The following is a 23,122-nucleotide window of genomic DNA, read 5'->3' on the forward strand; positions in this document are numbered from 1 at the left end:
TTTGTTATTTAAGCCATTTCTCATTTTCTGCATTTCTCATTTCTCTAAATTACAATGTTTTATTTGAAATTTTGTGGAAATGTTGTCTGTAGTTTATAGAATAAAACCACAATGCAATTTGTATATTTATGTATGTGTATGTATGTACATATTATTATAAAATGAATTCATTTATACCCTTTATTATTATGCCATACCTTAAGCATGTTTTTGTTAAAGAGCATAATATAAAAGTATTTCAGCATGAAAGCACGTATTTGTAATGTGTGGCAGCGTCCTCTATCATAGCTACATCTCTACCGTTTGTAACGAACCAAACCGTGTGAAATTCAGGTAAAAAGGGTAGAGTTGTGATTATTAAAGGTATATTTTACTCCTTCCTCAGTGTAAATTAATGTACTGAGGGCGCAAGGTTGCCTCCTCCAATATGGCGGCCACGCTGACATGCCAGCGCCATTACATGGCGTTAGTCGATGCGGCGTCTATGTATATGATGTCTATGGGCCTATGCGCAAACAAGACGCGACAGCTGATCCCACTTTAGAGAAGGACCCGATCATGAGGTGTTCTAAACTTCGCCGGTTCAGTTTTATTTATAAATTATTATTTTTTTTAGTTATGTGAAACAGTTATTAAAACAGATGCACCCAGATACAAACTAACCAATACCCAACAAATTTACTGTTTAGTTTTTTTTTTTTCAAATTTATAACGACATAAACCCACCCTATAACTGGAGACTATTCCCAGCGTTTCCGACTATCCTATACACGCGACTCCACTCATTTAAGACCCCAACGTTCGAACATGGGTTCTAAAAAGAAGCAGGAGAGGCGAAATAGAACCCGATCCCCGACCAGAACCCGCTCTCGGTCCCGCTCCCCGACCAGAACCAGAACCCGCTCTCGGACCCGCTCCCCGACCAGAACCAGAACCGGCTCCCGGACCCGTCCCCGCACCGCAGAGAGGGACAGGGAGAGAGACCGGAGCCGGGGGCACCGCTCTCTCGAGGAGAGATCCGACCACCGCCGCAGGTGGGATTTGCCGCTGTTAGCAGTAAAAAATAGTCTTTACTGAGCTTTTTCATATTTTCGTCTGATGGGTGATAGGATTTTGTTCTTCTTGTTGCGTGATGGGTGATAGGATTGTGTTCTTCTTGCGTGATGGGTGATAGGATTGTGTTATTCTTGTTGTCTGATGGGTGATAGGATTGTGTTCTTCTTGCGTGATGGGTGATAGGATTGTGTTATTCTTGTTGTCTGATGGGTGATAGGATTGTGTTATTCTTGTTGCGTGATGGGTGATAGGATTTTGTTCTTCTTGTTGTCTGATGGGTGATAGGATTGTGTTATTCTTGTTGCGTGATGGGTGATAGGATTGTGTACTTCTTGTTGCGTGATGGGTGATAGGATTGTGTTCTTCTTGTTGTCTGATGGGTGATAGGATTGTGTTCTTCTTGTTGTCTCATGGGTGATAGGATTGTGTTCTTCTTGTTGTCTCATGGGTGATAGGATTGTGTTATTCTTGTTGTCTCATGGGTGATAGGATTGTGTTATTCTTGTTGCGTGATGGGTGATTCAGATTCAGTAGAACAGTCCCAAACCACTGTTTTGCGCTGATGGGATTCTTATGGTTTTATGCGGAGTTCAGTGTTTCCCTCAAACATAACAAGAAAACGATCTGTCCACAAATCAATGTTTAACATTGTAATTCAGTGTTCTGATGGTGGACGCATTAGTCAATAGAAAAAAGGCCTTTAGTTGCTTAGGAGTGGCCTTGGGTTGTTTGAACTTACACATCTTGCACTTGGTGTGACTCTTGTTGGTTTGATTTGGTTCTCATCTACTTTAAGGACTTTTAGGAAATCAAATGAAGTTTTAGGTAAATTCATAATGTATGAAGAAATGTAGAAATGGTTAAAAAAAAAAAAACGCTTTACCTTATTGTGTCCCAAGTAACCATCTACTTCTTTGCTTCCCTCTGTTTAGCTCTGATGAGTGCACTACAAAGAAACACAGAAAAGAGAGCCGCTGTAAAGGAGAAGGTGTGCGAAAACTGAGCAGAAGCAGGAGCTCTTCTTGTTCCAGCAGGAGCTCCAGTAATAAGAGACGGCAGAGAGCAAGGGACGCTTATAGCAGCGAGAGGGAGAGGGGGAAAGGATGGAGGAGGTCAGCGCGAGATAGCAGGAGTTCCAGCAGAGAGAAATCGCGGGAGAGGAACATGGAGAGGAGGAGAAGCAGGAGCAGAGGGAGAAGTGAAGAGTGGGACAGAAGGAGAGGGATGAGCAGGAGGTCTCAGTCAGGTTCCTCTGTGTCCTCCGGCTCCTCAGCCTCCGATCAGGAAGACCCGAGAGCAGGACCAGCCTCTCTGTCAGTAAAGGAGGAGAAGAAGAAGCAGAAGGATCTGATGAAAGCCCTGGAGACGCCGGAGGAAAAGCGAGCCCGGCGACTGGCGAAGAAAGAGGCAAAGGAGAGGAAGAAGAGGGAGAAGATGGGGTGGAGTGAGGAGTACATGGGCTACACCAACGCAGACAACCCTTTCGGAGATAATAATCTGCTGGGCACTTTCAAATGGCAGAAGGTGAGAGTTTGGAAGACTTGGAATAAAATGTCATTTGTCGACACCCTTTTTAATAATTGTAGTATTTATTTACTATAGGTTGCACAGATTTGCTGAAAGGCCTCATTCACACCTGGCATTAATACGTGTGATGCGATCATGTGTGATTGTCAAAAAGCACCGCTGCGCACACCTGTTTTTTTTAAATGCGTACCAGCAGAGTAGTTACTGATGCGCGTGTGCTCAGGGTTTGTACGGGTGCTTGAAATCCTGGAAAATGCTTGAATTTTAACGTTCTGTTTTCCAGGCCTTGAAAGTGCTTAACATTGTAAGTGCATTTTCATTACAACAAATAACTATCTGACTAAATAAGTTCACTTAAAAAAAACTGCAGAGCGTAAAATAAAAAAGGCTTAGCTCGCGCCTCCACGTATGTGTGACTACAAAGTCTGGTTCCTTCTCGTAATCCAAGAGGAGTTGGCTCACAAGGAAACGTCTCTTTTGCCCCCCAGATGCAGCATAGTTTAACCACTACTGTGTTTTTTTAAAACTCGGACAGCAGGAGAGTTAGATAGCTATGCTAAAAGCCAATCTTTGTATTTATCTAAATAATAATAGTAATAAATCGGGGAGACGTATAATATATTATTAGGCTAAACCCAGCCCGGGAGTGTTAACGCAGTGTCGCCTTCCTCCAACGAGCTGCTGTTGGCCGCGCTTCACCGCTGTGGAACGAGCCGATCTCCAGCTGGAGATAGATATACTAAAAGTCAAAAGCCGGGTTAACAGTGCCGGCGAGCGGGTCGTTCTAGGCACTAAAGCCGTGATACAATCCCCAGAGATCGAAGGACACTGACACCACGCTAACAGTGCTGGCGGCTCGTTCCAGGTACTAAATCCCGACAAAAAGCCCCGGAGATCGGAAGACGCTGACGCCACGTTAACAGTGCCGGTGTTCTGTCAAGTTCTGCTACCTCGTCAAACCGTGCTAACCCAGTGTGTATTTAACTGTAAAAAAAAAAAAAAAAAAAAATTATAATTTTAAAATAATAATAAAAAAGTAAATTATTTTGTTTTTTTTTACACGGTTGTAATACTCAAGCAAACGATGACTGTGAGTCCAGATTGTACAATGCCCCTGGGAAAAAAACTAAATGATCAGGAAAATACTACAGGTGGGTAACCCAGGTCAAGAAAATAAAAATCCAACCCAGGGTTGTGTATCTGCAGCAGAGCCGCCCAGGGGGATGGTACAAAGCCCTGGGTTGGATTTCTGGACCTGGGTTACCCACCGCTAGAAAAAGACGGTAAAAAAAAATTGAGCTTTGCACATGCGCAGATCTGCTAAGTGGTACATATCGATGGGCAGCACAACTTGACCTGGCTTGGCTTAGGCTAATAATATATATTGTCCGTGTAACCCCGGATTATTACTATTACTTTTTAGATAAATCCAAAGTTTGCCTTTTAGCATAGCTAGCTAACTCTCCTGCTGTCTTTCTTTCCGAAGGCTGCACTCCTCACTGCAAGACATGAAAAAACGCATTAAGCACTCCCAGACTATGAGAAGTAAAATTCTCTGGTCTGATGAGATAAGTATTTAACTCTTTGGGATTCATTCTAAGCGGTATGTGTGGAGAAAACCAGGCACTGCTCATCACCGGCCCAATACAATCCCAACAGTGAAACATGGGGGTGTTTTTCAGCTGCAGGGACAGGATGACTCATAAAGAAAAGATGAGTGTGGCCAAATACAGAAATATCCTGGAGGAAAACCTCTTCTGCTCTGGGCCGAAGGTTCACCTTCCAACAAGACAATGACCCTAAGCACACAGCTAAATAACAAAGGAGCGGCTTTGGCATAAACCACGAGGCATCCGCATGGCTTAACACGTAATGTAAATGCAGCACAGTAGGGCTGGACGATATGGAATTTTTTTTATCACAGTATAGTTTTCCATATCAGCCGATATCGATATATATCACAATATATATCAAATCACTTTCTGCTACACTTAAAGGTTTCATAAGTGACAGAATAAGGGAGTTATAGCCAAAATCTCTAGCAGGCTCAGAGCCTTGTGGACAGACACTTGGATGTTCACATCTTGCCAGGTGGGCACAAGGTACTCAGACAGCTTTTAAATTAATTTCAAAAAGTCATTATACATCCACACAGGTCTGGAACCCCCCCCCCCCCCCCACACACACACATGTTTGTCCCTTAAAACAAGTACAAGAGACAAATATATAAGCTAAAAAAAAATCAGACCCTTTACATTATTTGTCTGTTTAATTTAAATTGCAATAGCCATTAATACAATTATATTTAATCAAAGGATTATTCCCCTCCCTGAATGCAGGCAACTACATAAAGCAAAATACAAGAGTATATTATTGTTCATTTTGACAGGTGATTTTGATACAGTTTTAGTCTTAGTCTTTTAGTCACATTTTAGTTTAGTTTTAGTCTAATAAATTTTGTAATATGAAAAGTATGTATATACATTTTATATTTGTTGTTGTTTTAAGATTATTTATTGCTAATGTTTATTAAAATAATAGCCTTTAAGTTCTGTTGCATTTAAATTATGCTAACATTTAAATATTTTTAAGCAAGTGACCTGTAATGGAGGTGAGACGAATAAAGTCAAGTTTCTGAAATGATGCACTTCTATTGCAGTACAGATTAATACTAACATTACTGGCTTTCAGTAGACTAGACTTACATTACTTAACAAGTGTATTTAAAACTCATTCAGTTCAGGAACAGCAGCGTTTAGCTCCGTTTAAATACAGCTACACAGATTATATAATCTTCTGTATTTAGTAAAATATCCAGCACAACAGACTCTCTATTTGTTAAAAACAGAAAGACAGAGGAGAATTCTGCCTCAGGGTTTTCTAACAGAAACAGTGAGAGTTAGAAAAAAAACAGAAGGTGCTTTTACCGCGGTCACGCCATCTGCACTTAGAAAACGCTCGGTCGCGCTATCTACACTGAAAACTGGAGTGCGCGTCTAAACCGTGTTTTACTGTAGCAGCGTGCACAGCGCACCCGGAGGAGCAGAGACTCGCGCTTCTCGTGCAGAGACTTAAAATGGAACAGAAACTAGTTTTACACCTAAATAAACATGATTTAACGAGGTCTAATCCACAATTATACACCAGAAAGACCACTGCTTATCTGTAGAACAGTGTAACGTTTTGAAAATGTTTGGAGAGCTATTAAATAAGCAAATCAAATTGTTATCATATCACAGCACTAAATTCTTTAAGACCTTATTCTCATGTATCCCAGATATATGTTTGCAGTGATATTACTGTATCATTTTTGAGTAATTGGATACCAAACTTAGGAATAATGTCTATGAGAGCATAGACCAAATTGGGGGTCCTATAAAACCAGCAAATCTAATTATTATCCAATGCCACTGAGACAGCCTTAAGGAAGACATTCCATACTATGCATGACATGAGTAACAAAGAATATTACTGTATCATTTTGGAGTAATTGGATACCAAATCTAGGAAAAATGTATATTCATTTGTGCATAAACCAGGTTTCTGAGTCCCATAAAACCAGCAAATCAAATTGTTATCCAATGCCACTGAGACCTTCTTGAACACATTACATACTATTATTCACATGAGTAACACGTGATATTAATGTATCATTTTGGATTAATTGAATAATTTGATTTACTGGTTTTATAGGACATGGAAATCTGGTTTATGCACAACCGAACAGACATTTTTCCTAAGTTTGGTATTCAATTACTCCCAAATGATACAGTAAAATCACTTGATACGCATATCATTAATAGTATAGAATCTGTTTTTCAAGATTTTTTTAGTGGCATTGGATAACAATTTGATTTGCTGGTTTTATATGACTCTAAAATCTGGTTTATGCAAAAGACAATAGACATTTTGGTATCCCATTACTCCAAAATTATACAGTAATATCACTTGTGACTCAAGTCATTGACAGTATAGAATGTGTTCTTCAAGACTGTCTTGGTAGCATTGGATAACAATGTGATTTGCTGGTTTTACAGGACTCTGAAATCTGGTTTATGCAAAAGACAATAGACATTTTTCCTAAGTTTGGTATCCAATTACTCCAAACTGTTACAGTAATATCAATTGTTTCTCATTTTATTAATAGTATTGAATGTGTTCTTCAAGACTGTCTTAGTGCCATTGGATAACAATTTGATTTGCTGGTTTTATAGGACTCTGAAATGTGGTTTATGCACAACCGAATAGACATTTTTTTTTAAAGTTTGGTATCCAATTACTTCAAAAGGATACAGTAAAATCACTTGTTACTCTTGTCTTTATTAATGTGAATGTGTTCTTCAAGACTGTCTTAGTGGCATTGGGTCACAATTTGATTTGCTGGTTTTATAGGACTCTGAAATCTGGTTTATGCAAAAGAAAATAGACATTTTTCCTACGTTTGTATCCCAGTACTCCAAAATTATACAGTAATATCACTTGTTACTCAAGTCCTTGAAAGTATAGAATGTGTTCTTCAAGACTGTCTTGGTGGCATTGGATAACAATTTGATTTCCTGTTTTTACAGGACTCTGTAATGTGGTTTATGCACAACCGAATAGACATTTTTCCTCAGTTTGGTATCCAATTACTCCAGAATAAAACAGTAATATTACTTATGTCATTAATAGTATGGAATATGTTCTTCAAGACTGTCTTGGTGGCATTGGATAACAATTTGGTTTGCTGGTTTTATAGGACTCCGAAATCTGGTTAATGCAAAAGCAAATAGACATTTTTCCTAAGTTTGGTATCCAACTACTCCAAAATAATACAATAAAATCACTTGAAATGCATGATATTAATAGTATGAAAGGTATTCTTTAAGGATTTCATCTGGGATACATGAGAATAAGGTCTTAAAGAATTTAGTGCTGTGATATGATAACAATTTGATTTGCTTATTTAATAGCTCTCCAAACATTTCCAAAACGTTACACTGTTCTACAGATAAGCAGTGGTCTTTCTGGTGTATATTTGTGGATTAGACCTCGTTAAATCATGTTTATTTAGTTTTAAAACTAGTTTCTGATCCATGGGGTGGATCCATGGGGTGGATCCATGGGGTGGATCCATGGGGTGGATGGGGGGGAGACTAGTCATCTGTTTTTTTTTTTAATGCTATTCTTATTTTATATAAAGCTATGGCGTGATAATCACAATAATGCTAAGTAACCATGATATTGTTAATGAAAATGAGCAAAGTAACGAAAACTGAAGGTGAAAAAACATTTTCATTAACTAAAACTAATAGAAACGGTAATTAAAAGGTAAAAAGGTACCTAAATGGAACTGTATTGAGTTTATAAAACTAACTAAAACAAACCGAATTTGCAGATAGAACACCCTTTGTTTTTGTGTTAATTTATTTATAAGTGCTGTTTCCACTCGAGCAGTTTTATAGCAGCGGTATTGTGCGAAATCCTGCTTGTGAAAACACTAAGGAAGCTGCAGAATTCTGTATGGGATTTGAATATGAGCGTGAGGGAGATAAAAACACATGTTCTGTAGTAAAACAGGAGATACATATGTGAGGAGTTTATTCCACATACTGTAAGTCCATCTAAGAAGCAGCTGTGAGTAACCCGTGAGTAGTTCATACACCGGAACACCCCAAGCGGGAGAATGAACTGATGAATCTCTGATAAAGCTCTCTGAAGTATTAATAATAACTAAAAATAAATATAATATCGCCGAAAAAAAACAACAACAACAATGCAATGTCAATTTTTTCCTATATCGCGCATTTATGGAGAGACCTAGAAATGGCGGTCCACCAACTATCACCATCCAGTTTTTAATAAATTTGCAAAAATTTCTACATTACTTTTTGTCAAGATGGGGAGCTGAGTGTATATAACCGAGAAATAAAAATTACTTTTTTTATTTTAGCAAAGCTCTCCACTGAAATGAAAAACTTATAGGGGTCTGAATACTTTCCGTACCCACTACATGTTTGAAAGCGGTTGCTTCTAAAGGAAGCAGCACGACTGATCTAATTAAAGTGCTGCTCCCAGCTAAACTAATGCAGCCGCTGCACTGGCACACCATCCTGAGTAAACCAAGAATCTGACACATTTTACAATGGTGTGCCTATGGTAGGGCACAGTGGAAAAGACATGGTGCCCATAGATATGGTGAAAAAGTCAGGATTCACTAACGTGGAAAGTTTTAGAACAGATGTGTTCTCCCAAGCAGCAACTGTATAACACACGGCAAAGAGTGCCTAGAGAGCTGGAGGAGGACTCGGCACCTGGTGTCTTTTACAGCTCAATAACTCTAGAATTCCTCAAAACATCAGCATAAAGCAAAGTTCTAAAGTATAATCCTGTGTCTGTCTCGGAGTTTCTTCGCGGCTGTGTGTACACGAGGTCAGAGCGTGATATCAACACATGGTCTTGTAAATAATTTTCTGTATTATTGATTTATGAATATATTTACTAAATTAGTAGATTCTAAACCAGGGGTCACTAACAGGCGGACCCAGACGTTGTCCAATGCGGACCCAAACCAATAAACTACTGAGAAGGATTTAATTCTGACAGTGTTCATTTAAAGCGGCGGAATTTTTATTGTCTTGATGGTTTACATGCTTTGCTGCGCAGTAAACTCACAGGCCAATCAAGTGTGCTGTAAACCAAACACTCTCCTCTGCCAGTCAGAGCTGCTGCTTTTATACACCTGTGATCATGGAAGTGACTGGAACCTAAATTCAGAGATTTGGATGAGTGAGCAATGTATTGTATAAGTAAAAAAGGAAAATAAAATGGTGTTTGAGAAAAATGTGAAACTGATTTGCTGTGTGTGTTGGTATGTCCTGTAGGCTCTTGAGAAGAAGGGAATAGGTCATCTGGGAGAGAAGGAGCTGAAGGAGAGGAATAAGCGCATCCAAGAGGAGAACCGCCGGGAGCTGCAGAAGGTAAAGATTAGTCTGATACAGTGTTGCTCTCTTGTGGCTCCACATAACCACCCCTTTAATCTGCTCCCCATTGTGACATTGTGTGTTTAGGTAAAGCAGCTGCGTCTGGAGCGAGAGCGGGAGAAGGCCATGAGAGAACAGGAGCTGGAGATGCTGCAGAGAGAAAAGGAGGCGGAGCATTTTAAAACATGGGCGGAACAGGAGGACAACTTTCACCTGCACCAGGCCAAACTCAGGTAACTGCAAAGGGTAGCCCCACCACTCCCCGCCCCACCCTTTTTGTTCGTTATAGAGTATGTTCTGATATGAAAGTGTATGTTGTATTTCTAATACTAGATTTAATGCAGAAGTATTATTAATTATTAATAATTAATTATTAATCAGTAATTGCATTTTAAATATAGATTTGGTTCTATATTTACATTTTATTTTAGGTTGTTGAGGACTGTAGTTTCATTGTTTCTTTTCCAGTACTGTTTCTGACTGATCTTTGGTTCCTGTCAACATGCAGGTCTAAGATCCGTATCAGAGATGGCAGGGCCAAACCCATCGACCTGCTGGCCAAGTACATCAGTGCTGAGGATGATGACCTGGCTGTAGAAATGCACGAGCCATACACCTTCCTGAACGGACTAACAGTCACAGATATGGATGACCTGCTAGTGGACATCAAGGTGTATTTTTGTGTGCTTTTGTCATTTTTATTAGCTTAAGAAACGCCTAAAATAACCAGTTAGGTGGTGTAGAGCACTAAAATGGTCAAATTTTGATGGTTGAACTTAAAATTTCTATATCTGCACACAGGACCTTTGGAACTCAGTCAGAGTGACTTGGGTTCTTGGTCATCTTTCTTACCAAGGTGGTTCTGGCCTTGTAACTCAGTTTGCTGAAGGGCAGCTGTAAGAAGAATCCTTGCTTGTTTAATCTCCTTCGATTTCAAATTGATTGAGCTGCTGTGCTCTTGGAAAGTTTTAGTGCCGCAGATTTTTTTTGTCTTCTCCTGCCGCCTCAGATTTTTACACTTAGGGAGACCGTTTTTTTAACCCTGTGTCTCTTGTTTTATTCTGTGCTACAGGTGTACATGCAGTTAGAGCAGGGAAAGAATGTTGATTTCTGGAGAGACATGACCACCATCACAGAGGATGAGATCAGCAAACTTCGCAAACTGGAGGCATCAGGGAAAGGCCCAGGTACCATAACATACACCTTTTAGTGCCACTGATGTTTTACTCCCAATTTATTTTTTTGATTTAGCAAATAAAACTAAAGGTATGTGTGGTGAGAATGTTGCTGCAAGAGATCACAAGGAGTACTGAAGGTGTAAAAACAGAATTTACGGTGCCAGTAAACATTTATATGAGAGATGGTGTAGTGCTTAGCTATAAAATAACACCCAGGTCTAGTTGATATTTACAGGTTGTGGAGGCAGTACAAATAGAAAACGGATATAAAGTTTAGCCCTATTGAGTCAGGTGTTTTCGATCAGTGGAATGACAAACAGGCGAGTGGCACGGTTTAATTTAAAGATTCACAAATGCCAAAAATCGATTTCAGGCCTAGCTCTGTATTTTGCAGAACAAGCATGCATTGTGGCCTGCTACTATGCTTGTACAATTCCACAACATAAAGTATGCATATTGTTTGATCTCGTATATCCCTCATGTTGTCCCAAGTTTGTAAGTGAGACTGCACTGTCGCTCAGCTCAGATTTCTGTCTGGTTAGCAGAAACGCTAATCCACTAAGCTACCTAAATAACCATCCACTACTTTTATCCACTCTTTATTTTCCTCTTAACTGTTTAAACAGTTTAAAAGGTGGCTACCTCTTGAAGGTCATTGAGAGAATACTGCGAGTGTGAAAGCAGTAATCAGAGCAAAGGGTGGCTATTTTGAAGAAACTAGAATATAAAACTGTTTTCAGTTGTTTCACCATTTTTTGTTAAGTACATAAAACTCCACATGTGTTCATTCATAGTTTTGATGCCTTCAGTGAGAAGCTACAATGTGAATGGTCATTAATAAAAAGAAACGCATTGAATGAGAAGTTGTGTCCAAATTTTTGGCCTGTACATTATGTTGGTCAACCATAACATTTTCACTTTCTTGTTTCTGCTTTCCTTGTAGCTGGTTTTATTACTCTAACAACATTTATTCCTAGATTTCAATTAATCATTAAATTAATTAAAATAACAATGCTTTTTTTCAAGTTAATAGAAATACAGGTGCTGGTCAAGGAATTAGAATAATTTGAAATGAAATGAAATTCTTTGAATGCATTTTTTGTGCAGAAAGCAAATCAGGTGTTCACCGCACCTGTCCTACTCGTTAGACTAATCACAGAACTCGTTACCTGGAAAAAAATTTGCTCAGCTGAGCTTTCCAAAAGGCCCATTTAGGCCACTTAACTGTGACACTGTTGTTTTATTGAATTAGAATAATGCAGAAACCGTTTCATTGAATTAGAATAATTTTTATAATAATTACAATCATCACTTTCTCAGTATTTTGTGGCTGCCCCCTTGGCTTGTATGACTGCCTGAAGTCTCCGCGGCATCGATTTGACCAGCTTGTCGCAAGTTTCCGCACTCACAGCTTCCCAGGCAGTGGCGATGTTCTGCTTCAGTTGGTCCAGCGTAGTAGGCTTTCTGTCGCGAATTTTCCGCTTGACGATGGCCCAAAGGTTTTCAATGACATTGAGGTCAGGCGAGTTGGCCGGCCATGCCAAAACTTCAAGCTGTTTTTTAGTGAACCAATCTTTGGTCGACTTTGCCGCATGAGCCGGTGCAAGATCCTGTTGAAATATGAAGTCTTCTTCGCCGAACTGTTCCTCAACAGTCGGAATCAGGAACGTTTCCAGAACATCTTGATATACGGCAGCATTGACAGTCTTTTTGAGGAAGCAGAGTTTCCCTACACCTCGAGCGGACATGCATCCCCAGACCATAACGCTCTGGGGAAACTTGACGGATCTTTTCACGCACTCGTGGTTGTAGGTTTCGCCACCACGACGCCAGACACGAGGACCTTGGTCACCGAAGGAGATGCAGAAGCGTGACCACTTTCTGCCAGTCTTCAGCAGTCCACTCGCCGTGTTCTTTGGCCCACTTCAGCCGTTTCTCCATTTGTTTCTTGTTCAGCATCGGTTTTACTGCTGGAACGCGAGATTTGAAGCCGAGTTCGCGCAGACGACGGTAAGTGGTTGATCTGGAGACGTCAGCGCCGGTCTGCTTGTTCCACAAGTCTGTGAGCTCGGAAGTGGACTTGAACCGGTTGCTGACTGCGATCTTTCTCAACTGCTTGTTGTCGCGAGCAGAAGTTTTTCGGACGCCGGAACAGTTGGTGCGCTTGCTGCAGTTTTTCTTGAGAGCTTTGCAGACGGAAGACTGGCTGATGCCGAGCTGCTCAGCAATTTTAGTTTGGGTCAAGCCTTGTTGGCGAAGGGCTTGAAATTGAGCCACTATTCCGGTTGAGAGGTCGCGCTGCTTACCCATGATTGATTTTACAACTTAGAAATTCTACTCAACCCTGACTTTATACTGCACAGTGAACACTCTTCACAGAAAACAAAAAATCGAGCATTTATTCTAATTCAATGAAACAGTTTCTCCATTATTCTAATTCAATAAAACAACAGTGTCACAGTTAAATGGCCTAAATGGGCCTTTTGGAAAGCTCAGCTGAGCAAACTTTTTTCCAGGTAACGAGTTCTGTGATTAGTCTAACGAGTAGGACAGGTGCGGTGAACACCTGATTTGCTTTCTGCACAAAAAATGCATTCAAAAATTTCATGATTGCACTATTTCAAATTATTCTAATTCGTTGACCAGCACCTGTAGTGTCAAAGAGTCTATTAAATAGTGAAATTCATTACAGATAATTACAGGTATTTTACTTTCAAAATTAGACATGCAGTGAGGAAAAAGAATTCCTGTATAGAAATAAAAGATGCAAAGGAGAACACTAAACAGTGTGCGCATGGAAGGGTTTCAAGGAGAAAGCCACTGCTCTCTAAAAAGATTATTGCTGCTCAGCTGCAGTTTGCTAAAGATCGTGTGGACAAGCCAAACCAAAGGTTCACATACATTTACCACTCACAAATATGTCATTGGATCATTTTCCTTAATTAATAAAAAAATGACCAGGTTTGATATTGATATATGATATATTTATTGTCCTAGATAAATTATAAAAGATTTACTGTGCAAAGAAATAGACAGAGAATCAGATAAACCATGCAACACAGAACCTCCAGTGAGGAACAAAGGCACAAAAATTTTGGTGCGTTTACATTTATGCCTGTGGGAAACCAGACCGAACAGAGCGAGAAAACGCTCCAAGTAAACAAACTCATTAGAAACGAACTACAGGTGTGAAAACGCCCTTGTTGCACAATGGCTTCAGGCTCGACAGAACACATCAGTTGTGTAGAATTACTTTGGCTTTAAAAAAGAAGATGCTGCTCAACGTCAGGTTCTGTGCTAAACGTGCCTTGCTACTGTTGCTACGACGCGAGGTAACACTACAAACCTTTTTCAGCATTTAAAAAAACACCACAAAACCTCGTGTGGTATTTGCAAGGCTAAAATGCCAACGACCAGTGCTGCATCTTCAAATACAGAAAATAACGAGTTGGTTAAAGCAAATTCTCTTTGTTTTTTGCACTTTAATTTTTCATGATGTTACTAGCTGGAGAGCAGTAAGTTAAAGTAAGTTACCAATCTATTGTTTTTCCTAATTAAAAAAAATGGTGAAAAGGAAAAGCTATTTATGTATTTATTTTTCTATAAAAAAACAAATGGTGAAAAGGAAAAGCATAGATTTTTTTTGCTTTATTGTTATCTGTGCTTTAAATAAATCTGACATTGTTTATTATTAAACAGATTGATTTATTGCTTCTGTTGTTGAAAAATACTTGAGAAGACAAAAAAAATCGCATTTTAAATCGCAATCGCAATTTATAGATAAAAAATTGCAATTACATTATTTTCCAAAATCGTTCAGCCCTAGGGTCCAGTAATCCATGATCTAGGACTGCTTGTCAACCAGCAAACTGTCTGCAGGCTTTTTTTTTCTAGAAATGCAGACAAATCTGATGCAGTGTGAACATTTTTGGGAAGGTCATTTCAGATTTGGGGACTTAAATAAAAGAAAGCTCTTCCTCCTGCTGAACTCCTTTTGGGAACTACTTGGAAACAATCAGCCTGTGATCTGAGTAGTCATGACAGTTCATAATAGTATATTTATATTGCATATATCCTTAAGGGCTTTATACGCCTATTATGGGCTTTATATATTAAAAGTAGAATGTAATAGTCTATGTGGAATTAGACTGGAAGCCAGTGCAGTGCTGATAGGGCAAGGCTAATATGATCAAATTTTCTAGTTTTAGTAAGGACCCTGGCTGCAGCATTTTAAACTAGCTGAAGTTTATTTAAGTTACTGCAGGAACATCCAGACAGTAGAGCATTACAATAATCTAGCCTTGAGGTAATGAAGACATGTACAATTTTTTCTGCATCATGCAGTGATAGGGCATTTCTTAACTTGGCAATATTACAGAGGTGTAGAAAAGCTGTTCTAGTAACATTACATATGTGTTTTATCGAATGCTAGATCTGAATCTATAATAACTCCAAGATTTTTAGCTGCTGAACCATGGGTGACAAAAGTTGGTCATGTACAACATTTTAAGTCTGATCATTTATTGATTTTAAGTCTAATCAATTTGCGCCTAATAGATTAACTAGAGAAAGTTGTGCAACATCGGGGATTGTGTAAAAGATGTGAATTCCTTGATTTTCTTTGGCGTCAGTTTGCCTGATTTTTGTGTCAGTTTGGGAATAACATTAAATTTCCATTCTGTTCTTGGCAAGACTGTCTTTCCAAGCAAGGTGGAACATGTCCAGCTTGGTTGATGGCCTTTTCCGCTCAAAATTTTATACTAATTGCCAACTTGATCACTGAACCGGTGGTGCGGTATAACGGACAAATTTGTGGCATTGGTGTAAAAAAAATCTCTTTGATTGCAGGTGATCGTCGAGAGGGCATCAACACCTCGGTCAGTACGGATGTGCAGTCTGTATTTAAGGGCAAGACGTACAGTCAGCTGCAGGCTCTGCACATGAACATAGAAAGTAAGATCCAGGCTGGTGGCTCCAATCTGGACATTGGATACTGGGAGAGCCTGCTGCAGCAGGTGCGAGTCTACATGGCTAGGGCCAGGTAATTATAGAGATATTTATCTTGTAAATGTTGTAGTAATTGTTGAAAATAGCACTTTATTCACAGTTTGACACCTGAATTTACAGTTTTCTGATAGATGACATTGGGATCAATTGTGGGCAGAAATCCTTTTGATAAATGCAAGGCCATGTTAAGGTATACTGTATTTTTCGCACTATAAGGCACACCGGATTTTAAGGCTCACTATTTTCTGCTCTATTTTCATACATAAGGTGCACTGGATTATAAGCAGCATTATACAACAGTTAGTTCCAACCCTGCAATGTGATTGGCTGAGAGGCGTTGTATGAGCAATATTATTAGCCGGTGATGCACTGTATCCGAAGCTCTCCATGTATTACTCCGCCACATACAGTGTAACGGCCAGTATTTAGTTACACTGTCCTTTAACACTGATAACTTAAAGATGCAGAGAGTTGTTGTGCTGTACTACTTAACCTACTTTACCCATGCTACTTTATTTTTCTTATTTTGTTTTCGTAGTAACGCCTTATGTGTTTTTGGTGTCTACTTAGTTCCTGTTCGGCGCCAGTTGTAACGCTCCAGCCTGGATAGGGAGCCTTTTGGCAGGTGAAACACAAAGCACAATGGAGCAGATGAGACACTCTGACTCAATCTGGCAGTATTCTACTTGTTTAAAAGTTCATACATGAACCATGTAGACACCAAAAGCACATATAAGGCGTTACTATGAAAATAAAATAAGCAAAATAAAGGAGCATGGGTCCACTGAGTCTAGTGGTACATCACAACAATGCTTTGCCTCTCTACGTTATTAGCATAGCTACCCATGTACGCCATTGCTCGCTTGGCGTAAGGGCCTCTTAAAGGACAGTGTACACATAACTAAATACTGGCCGTTTAAACACCTAGCAACGATGATGCAGCACTTTCAGTCCAAACAGCGCAGCTACACATGGAGGAGCAATGGAACTATTTGAACTTGCAGAGTGTTTATAATATATAATCTTTCAATAAACAATGATAATGGAACTGTGGTATAATCGCAATAATACACTTGAAGTTCATGCTGTAATGTGTAATATTGGCACTGCTGTGCTGATCCACTGCCTACGACTGCAGTATAGCAGTGCCAATATAACACGTTATGGGGGGTAAAAAGGGTGTGTAAAGTGCTTCTGTTTATTTACAGTAGGCTTAGATTTTCAGATTTCCACTAAGGCTGAGCGCAGCAGCATTAGCAGCTAACTGCTAGCATTAGCCGCGGTTGGCCACTAGCTGCCAGACAGTGCTACACAGAGGAATCCTTAGCAGGACTCTAGAGTTCTACCTAGTTTCTTAGTAGTGCAACCTTTATTTTTTCCGATTGCACCAGCGCGCCCAACCGTCCTTGTGTGATTCAAGACTCGTTTTCCTGTCTAAACCAGTCAGAGCGAATGAAGAGCGGAACCCCACTGTGATATATAATTATATTTTAACATCACTCAGAATCCGACCAAGGCTGTTTTCAACATAATTAATTAAGAAAAGAGTTATTAATTTAGCTTGGATATACAGTTAGCATGGCCAGTTAGCCAGTTAGCCGTTAGCCATTGCAGCTAATCCACTACTTGTACTAATCCACTACATCAGCTACTAGTTATAAAAAGTCATCGGAGTATCTTGTAGATTTACACTTGTAAACCAAGAACAATAAAAAAAATCTATTTTGTTTTATTTTGACCTTACTAAGTCTATTTTTGAGCAAAATATGGCAAAATATCTAAATTATCTTAATAATTGCATTTAATTTTAAGCGTTTTACGCAGGACTGGTATAGATTATTACAGTGCCACACATTTCAACTAATGTAAAAATGTCTTCAAGTGTAGTTACTTTTTAAGATGTATTTGAGTAACTGTTGGCATGTGTGACCTTTTCCTAAATATTTTGTTAAGTGCATCAGACTATATAAAATTGGTCTTGGGTCATGGAGAAAAATCCGTAAGATATTGAGCTATAAGATACTAACACTTGCACTTTTTATATAATTTATCTTGAGAAATGTAATATATATATTCCAATTCCAATGTCTGAGTATTTCTAATAACTAAAACTTTATGGCTATATATCCTAAATAAATAAAGTATAAATAAATTAAAAACGCTCTTTTTAAAGAAAGTATATGAATGGGTGCTTTTTGCTAACTAACAACAGTGGGTAATATTGTGGTCAGCATGAAGTAAGTCATGCCCATACAATAAATGGATGATGTAATTGTTGAGGCAGGTCTTTTTCTAATGTGTAATATAATGGATGTTCTGTGCTGCAGGCTAAGGGAGAGACATCAGGATGTACTAAGGCAGAAGCTGTATAAACTGAAGCAGGAGCAGGGGGTGGAGAGCGAACCCCTTTTTCCCATCATTAAAGAGGAGCCTGAGGAGCATCCGCCAGCGTGAGTTACACTACCTTTTGTTCTTTTGTAAAGGTTTTAGGTGTACAACCATTTCCATGTAAATGTATTGTTTATAGTATTTATTGTGTTTCTGTGAGGGAACTGGCACCTAAGTGTTTCACTACCCTATACACTTGTGTTACTCTAATGTGAGAAAAAAAGTTGAAGTGAAATATGATTTGAATTAAGAAGCACCATTTTCCAATATTGTTAAGGTGTCCTGAGCAGAGAATGAAGACACTCCCCTCTGAGGTGCGGCTAAATATAGAGTATTTTGTTCTAAGAGGTTGGCCTGAGATGCTGGTGGTCCAGTCCGATCTCTAGTGGCAGATAGGATCAGAGCCAATAAAATGCAGTTAGCAAGTGCAGTGTACAGTGCATAAAGTGCTGTAGTGACATGGCCGGTGGTTCAGTAATTTATGTGAAATTCATGTCAAATGGCGCAGCACACTGTAGCTGACGCCGCGGACATTGTGATTGCCCTTTCTCCAGAGAATGTGGACATTCTCATCTTCTTAAAGAAAAACTTGAAAATATAAAAATAAGTTGTTTTGTGTTTGGCATCTTTCTCTCAGATAAGGTTAATAATATATCTTTGTTAAAGAAAAAACTTGTCATTTTCAGGGGCCGAGTCTTATTTTTCATGTTTAACTGTTATAGTAAGATAGAGTTCAGTTTGTTAAGGCTCTAATTGTTCTATTATTTTGTACATGACTGTTCCTGTATTTTTATTATTATTTATTTTATGTTGCACATTGCTGTTTAATAGTGCACACTGCTGCTACCAAAAAAAGCCACTAGATGGCATTACATATATATATCTTAATTTAATTATTTAATTTTGACCAGAAGTGCCTAATGTGGTGTATTACAGATCACTTTGCATTACTTTTGAAATAAGATGGTGTAAATTTGATGAATCAAACCAATGACTGACCATAGACTAATCTAAAACTGGCATAGGCCTTTCTGCTGTAAAAAAAAAAAAAAAGAAAATCGAGAATTGAATCGTGACCCTAAATCGGAAATAAAATCGAATCGAGGATTTGGAGAATCGTGAAACCCCTACTATTTTTACATTGTAGATTCTTACTGAAGGCATCAAAACTATGGATGAACACATGGAGTTTTATGTACTTAACTAAAAACATGTTTTAGATTCTACTTTCTTCAAAACATTCACCCTTTTCTCTGATTACTGCTTTGCACACTCTTGGCATTCTCTCAATGAGTTTCAAGAGATGGTCACCTGAAATGGTTTTCCAACAGGCTTGAAGGAGTTCCCAGAGGTGTTTAGCACTTGTTGGTCCCTTCTTGATTTAGGCTCAGGTCCGGTCCTCTTTGTCAAATAACTCTTACACAGCCTGGAGGCGTGTTTGGGGTCGTCGTATTGTTGAAAAATAAATGGTTGTCCAACTAAAACACAAACGGCATGTCACTGCAGGATGCTGTGGTACCCATGCTGCTTCAGTGTGCCTTCAATTTTAAATAAATCCCCAACAGTGTCACCAGCAAACCATCCCCACACCATCACACTTCCTCCTCCACCATGCCTCACAGTGGGGACCAGGCATGTGGAATCCATCTGTTTATTGTAGCATACCAATTAAAATCTTTAAAATATGATGTCGTTTTGCTGGATCCCGGGTCATTGCGGTCTCACGAGCAATGAAATAGCAGACCAAGCTGAAAAGAAGGCTCTTGCTCTAATGGCTACTGTGTGCAAGACCCCACTAACTGATGCCAGACCATTACTGATTTCCTATGTGATGAACAGATGGCAGGCTGAATGGGACCGACAGACCAGCAATAAACTACATGAGATCCACCCCAATATACGTTGCCGACTCTCCAGAAATTAGGGGAGCGTTAAGAATTCATTACTACTACTGCTCATCAAACCAAAGCACAGATTTCCACTGGTCTAATGTCCGTTCCTTGTGTTTCTTGGCCCAAACAAATCTCTTCTGCTCATTGCGTCTCCTTAGCAGTGGTTTCCTAGCAGCTATTTGATTGTATGATTGTAACATATGATGGTTGATATTTTATGGAGTAATCAGATGTTCTATAGTATTCTATAATTCTTTAGTTTTTAGGTTTTATAGTGATGTTACTTTTTTGATGCTTCTGCGATGTAGCACTTTCAGATTTGTTACAAATAAAATATACACTGCTCAAAAAAATAAAGGGAACACTCAAATAACACAATATAACTCCAAGTAAATCAAACTTCTGTGAAATTAAACTGTCCACTTAGGAAGCAACACTGATTGACAATCAATTTCACCTGCTGTTGTGCAAATGGAATAGACAACAGGTGGAAATTATTGGCAATTAGCAAGACACACTCAATAAAGGAGTGGTTCTGCAGGTGGGGACCACAGACCACTTCTCAGAACCTATGCTGTCTGGCTGATGTTTTGGTCAGTTTTGAATGTTGGTGGTGCTTTCACACTCGTGGTAGCATGAGACGGACTCTACAACCCACACAAGTGGCTCAGGTAGTGCAGCTCATCCAGGATGGCACATCAATGCGAGCTGTGGCAAGAAGGTTTGCTGTGTCTGTCAGCGTAGTGTCCAGAGGCTGGAGGCGCTACCAGGGGACAGGCCAGTACACCAGGAGACGTGGAGGAGGCCGTAGGAGGGCAACAACCCAGCAGCAGGACCGCTACCTCCGCCTTTGTGCAAGAAGGAACAGGAGGAGCACTGCCAGAGCCCTGCAAAATGACCTCCAGCAGGCCACAAATGTGCATGTGTCTGCACAAACGGTTAGAAACCGACTCCATGAGGATGGTATGAGGGCCCGACGTCCACAGATGGGGGTTGTGCTCACAGCCCAACACCGTGCAGGACGCTTGGCATTTGCCAGAGAACACCAGGATTGGCAAATTCACCACTGGCGCCTTGTGCTCTTCACAGATGAAAGCAGGTTCACACTGAGCACATGACAGACGTGACAGAGTCTGGAGACGCCGTGGAGAGCGGTCTGCTGCCTGCAACATCCTTCAGCATGACCGGTTTGGCAGTGGGTCAGTAATGGTGTGGGGTGGCATTTCTTTGGAGGGCCGCACAGCCCTCCATGTGCTCACCAGAGGTAGCCTGACTGCCATTAGGTACCGAGATGAGATCCTCAGACCCCTTGTGAGACCATATGCTGGTGCGGTTGGCCCTGGGTTCCTCCTAATGCAGGACAATGCTAGACCTCATGTGGCTGGAGTGTGTCAGCAGTTCCTGCAAGATGAAGGCATTGAAGCTATGGACTGGCCCGCCCGTTCCCCAGACCTGAATCCGATTGAGCACATCTGGGACATCATGTCTCGCTCCATCCACCAACGTCACGTTGCACCACAGACTGTCCAGGAGTTGGCGGATGCTTTAGTCCAGGTCTGGGAGGAGATCCCTCAGGAGACCATCCGCCACCTCATCAGGAGCATGCCCAGGCGTTGTAGGGAGGTCATACAGGCACGTGTAGGCCACACACAATACTGAGCCTCATTTTGACTTGTTTTAAGGACATTACATTAAAGTTGGATCAGCCTGTAGTGTGTTTTTTCACTTTAATTTTGTGTGTGGCTCGAAATCCAGGCCTCCATTGGTTAATAAATTTGATTTCCATTGATGATTTTTGTGTGATTTTGTTGTCAGCACATTCAACTTTGTACAGAACAAAGTATTCAATGAGAATATTTCATTCATTCAGATCTAGGATGTGTTATTTGAGTGTTCCCTTTATTTTTTTGAGCAGTGTATTATTATTATTCGATCATGAAGGCCTGATTTGCGCAGTCTCCTCTTTAACAGTTGTTCTAGAGATGGGTCCATATTTGTTGTAGTGCTTGATGGTTTTTACGACTCCACTTGGGGACACATTTAAAGTTTTTGCAATTTTCCAGACTGACTGACCTTCATTTCTTAAAGTAATGATGACCACTCGTTTTTCTTTAGTTAGCTGATTGGTTCTTGCCATAATATGAATTTTAACAGTTGTCCATTAGGGCTGTCGGCTGTGTAGTAACCTGACTTCTGCACAACACAACTGATGGTCCCAACCCCATTTAATAGAGCAAGAAATTAATTTTTTGTTTAATATTTATTTTTATATAGAGATTTTAAGTGATAGACAGACACAAAGTATTGTATAAGTGTGAAGGAGTTTCCGGTAATGGCGGCTTGCCATCGTGACATTCTGACCTGCGATCGGTTACTACCCGAGGGAGCAGAGGGAGAAGACTTGTGCCTTTCTAAAAAAAAGTGGCTGACTGAGGCTTTGAACCCGGCAACCTTATGCACCCTAAAAGTATGATGTACTTTTCTGACCAACCCGGTGTGCTCTCTACAGGATCAAACACCGCTGCACCAAGGATTCTTATTAAGTTCTTAAAGTATAAAACATCTGTGACAAGATATGCCAGGGCAAAGGGACAGATTTTGTTCAAGAACTGCCTAGTGAGATTTTATGAAGACCTTGCAGCTGGTTTGCACAAAACACAGAGTTTGATAGCGTGAGACGGCATCTTTGGGCTATGGAAATACAATATGGCATGATTCCTACTGCACTTTTTAAGGACTCTGAAACTAGAAAGTGGACCTGGGTGAGACAATGAAGGCATCATCACACCGCAGTGTAGTGAAAGGGATGTATAATTACTTAGCCTTAAGTCCATTAAAAACAAAAAAGGATAAAGTCTGCTCTTTATGTTTAAGCTATGGAGGCCTAGAGTTCCACAATCAACATTAACAGACAATTTTCCTAACGCATGTAAATAATGAGTTTCGGATGTAGTGGGATTGGGTAGGAGGGGAAAAAGTATTCGGGTACATTCAGCTCCCAGATGTTAGATGGGTATCAATATATTAAGGGAGTGGGGGGAGGGTAAGTAACAGAGTTTCAAGTTAATAGGGGTATATTGTTCGGTGTTCATGGTTATGAATATATATCAGG

At 39.9% G+C, this 23,122-nt stretch overlaps 1 protein-coding gene across 1 annotated transcript in view; it reads left to right on the plus strand.

The window, feature by feature from the left end:
- The first annotated feature begins 768 nt into the window (after nucleotides 1-768).
- cactin overlaps nucleotides 769-23,122 on the plus strand; it is a 61,785-nt gene continuing 39,431 nt past the window's right edge. Inside the window, exons 1-8 of the mRNA XM_049476773.1 lie at nucleotides 769-1,034; nucleotides 1,989-2,580; nucleotides 9,447-9,542; nucleotides 9,633-9,778; nucleotides 10,054-10,216; nucleotides 10,618-10,732; nucleotides 15,572-15,764; nucleotides 18,058-18,180. Coding sequence (XP_049332730.1) covers nucleotides 808-1,034; nucleotides 1,989-2,580; nucleotides 9,447-9,542; nucleotides 9,633-9,778; nucleotides 10,054-10,216; nucleotides 10,618-10,732; nucleotides 15,572-15,764; nucleotides 18,058-18,180 — 1,655 coding nt within the window. The 5' untranslated portion in view covers nucleotides 769-807. The remainder of the gene's footprint in view (nucleotides 1,035-1,988; nucleotides 2,581-9,446; nucleotides 9,543-9,632; nucleotides 9,779-10,053; nucleotides 10,217-10,617; nucleotides 10,733-15,571; nucleotides 15,765-18,057; nucleotides 18,181-23,122) is intronic.

Source organism: Astyanax mexicanus, chromosome 4 (genome assembly GCF_023375975.1).
Source record: "Astyanax mexicanus isolate ESR-SI-001 chromosome 4, AstMex3_surface, whole genome shotgun sequence".
Classification (NCBI taxonomy): Eukaryota; Metazoa; Chordata; class Actinopteri; order Characiformes; family Acestrorhamphidae; genus Astyanax; species Astyanax mexicanus.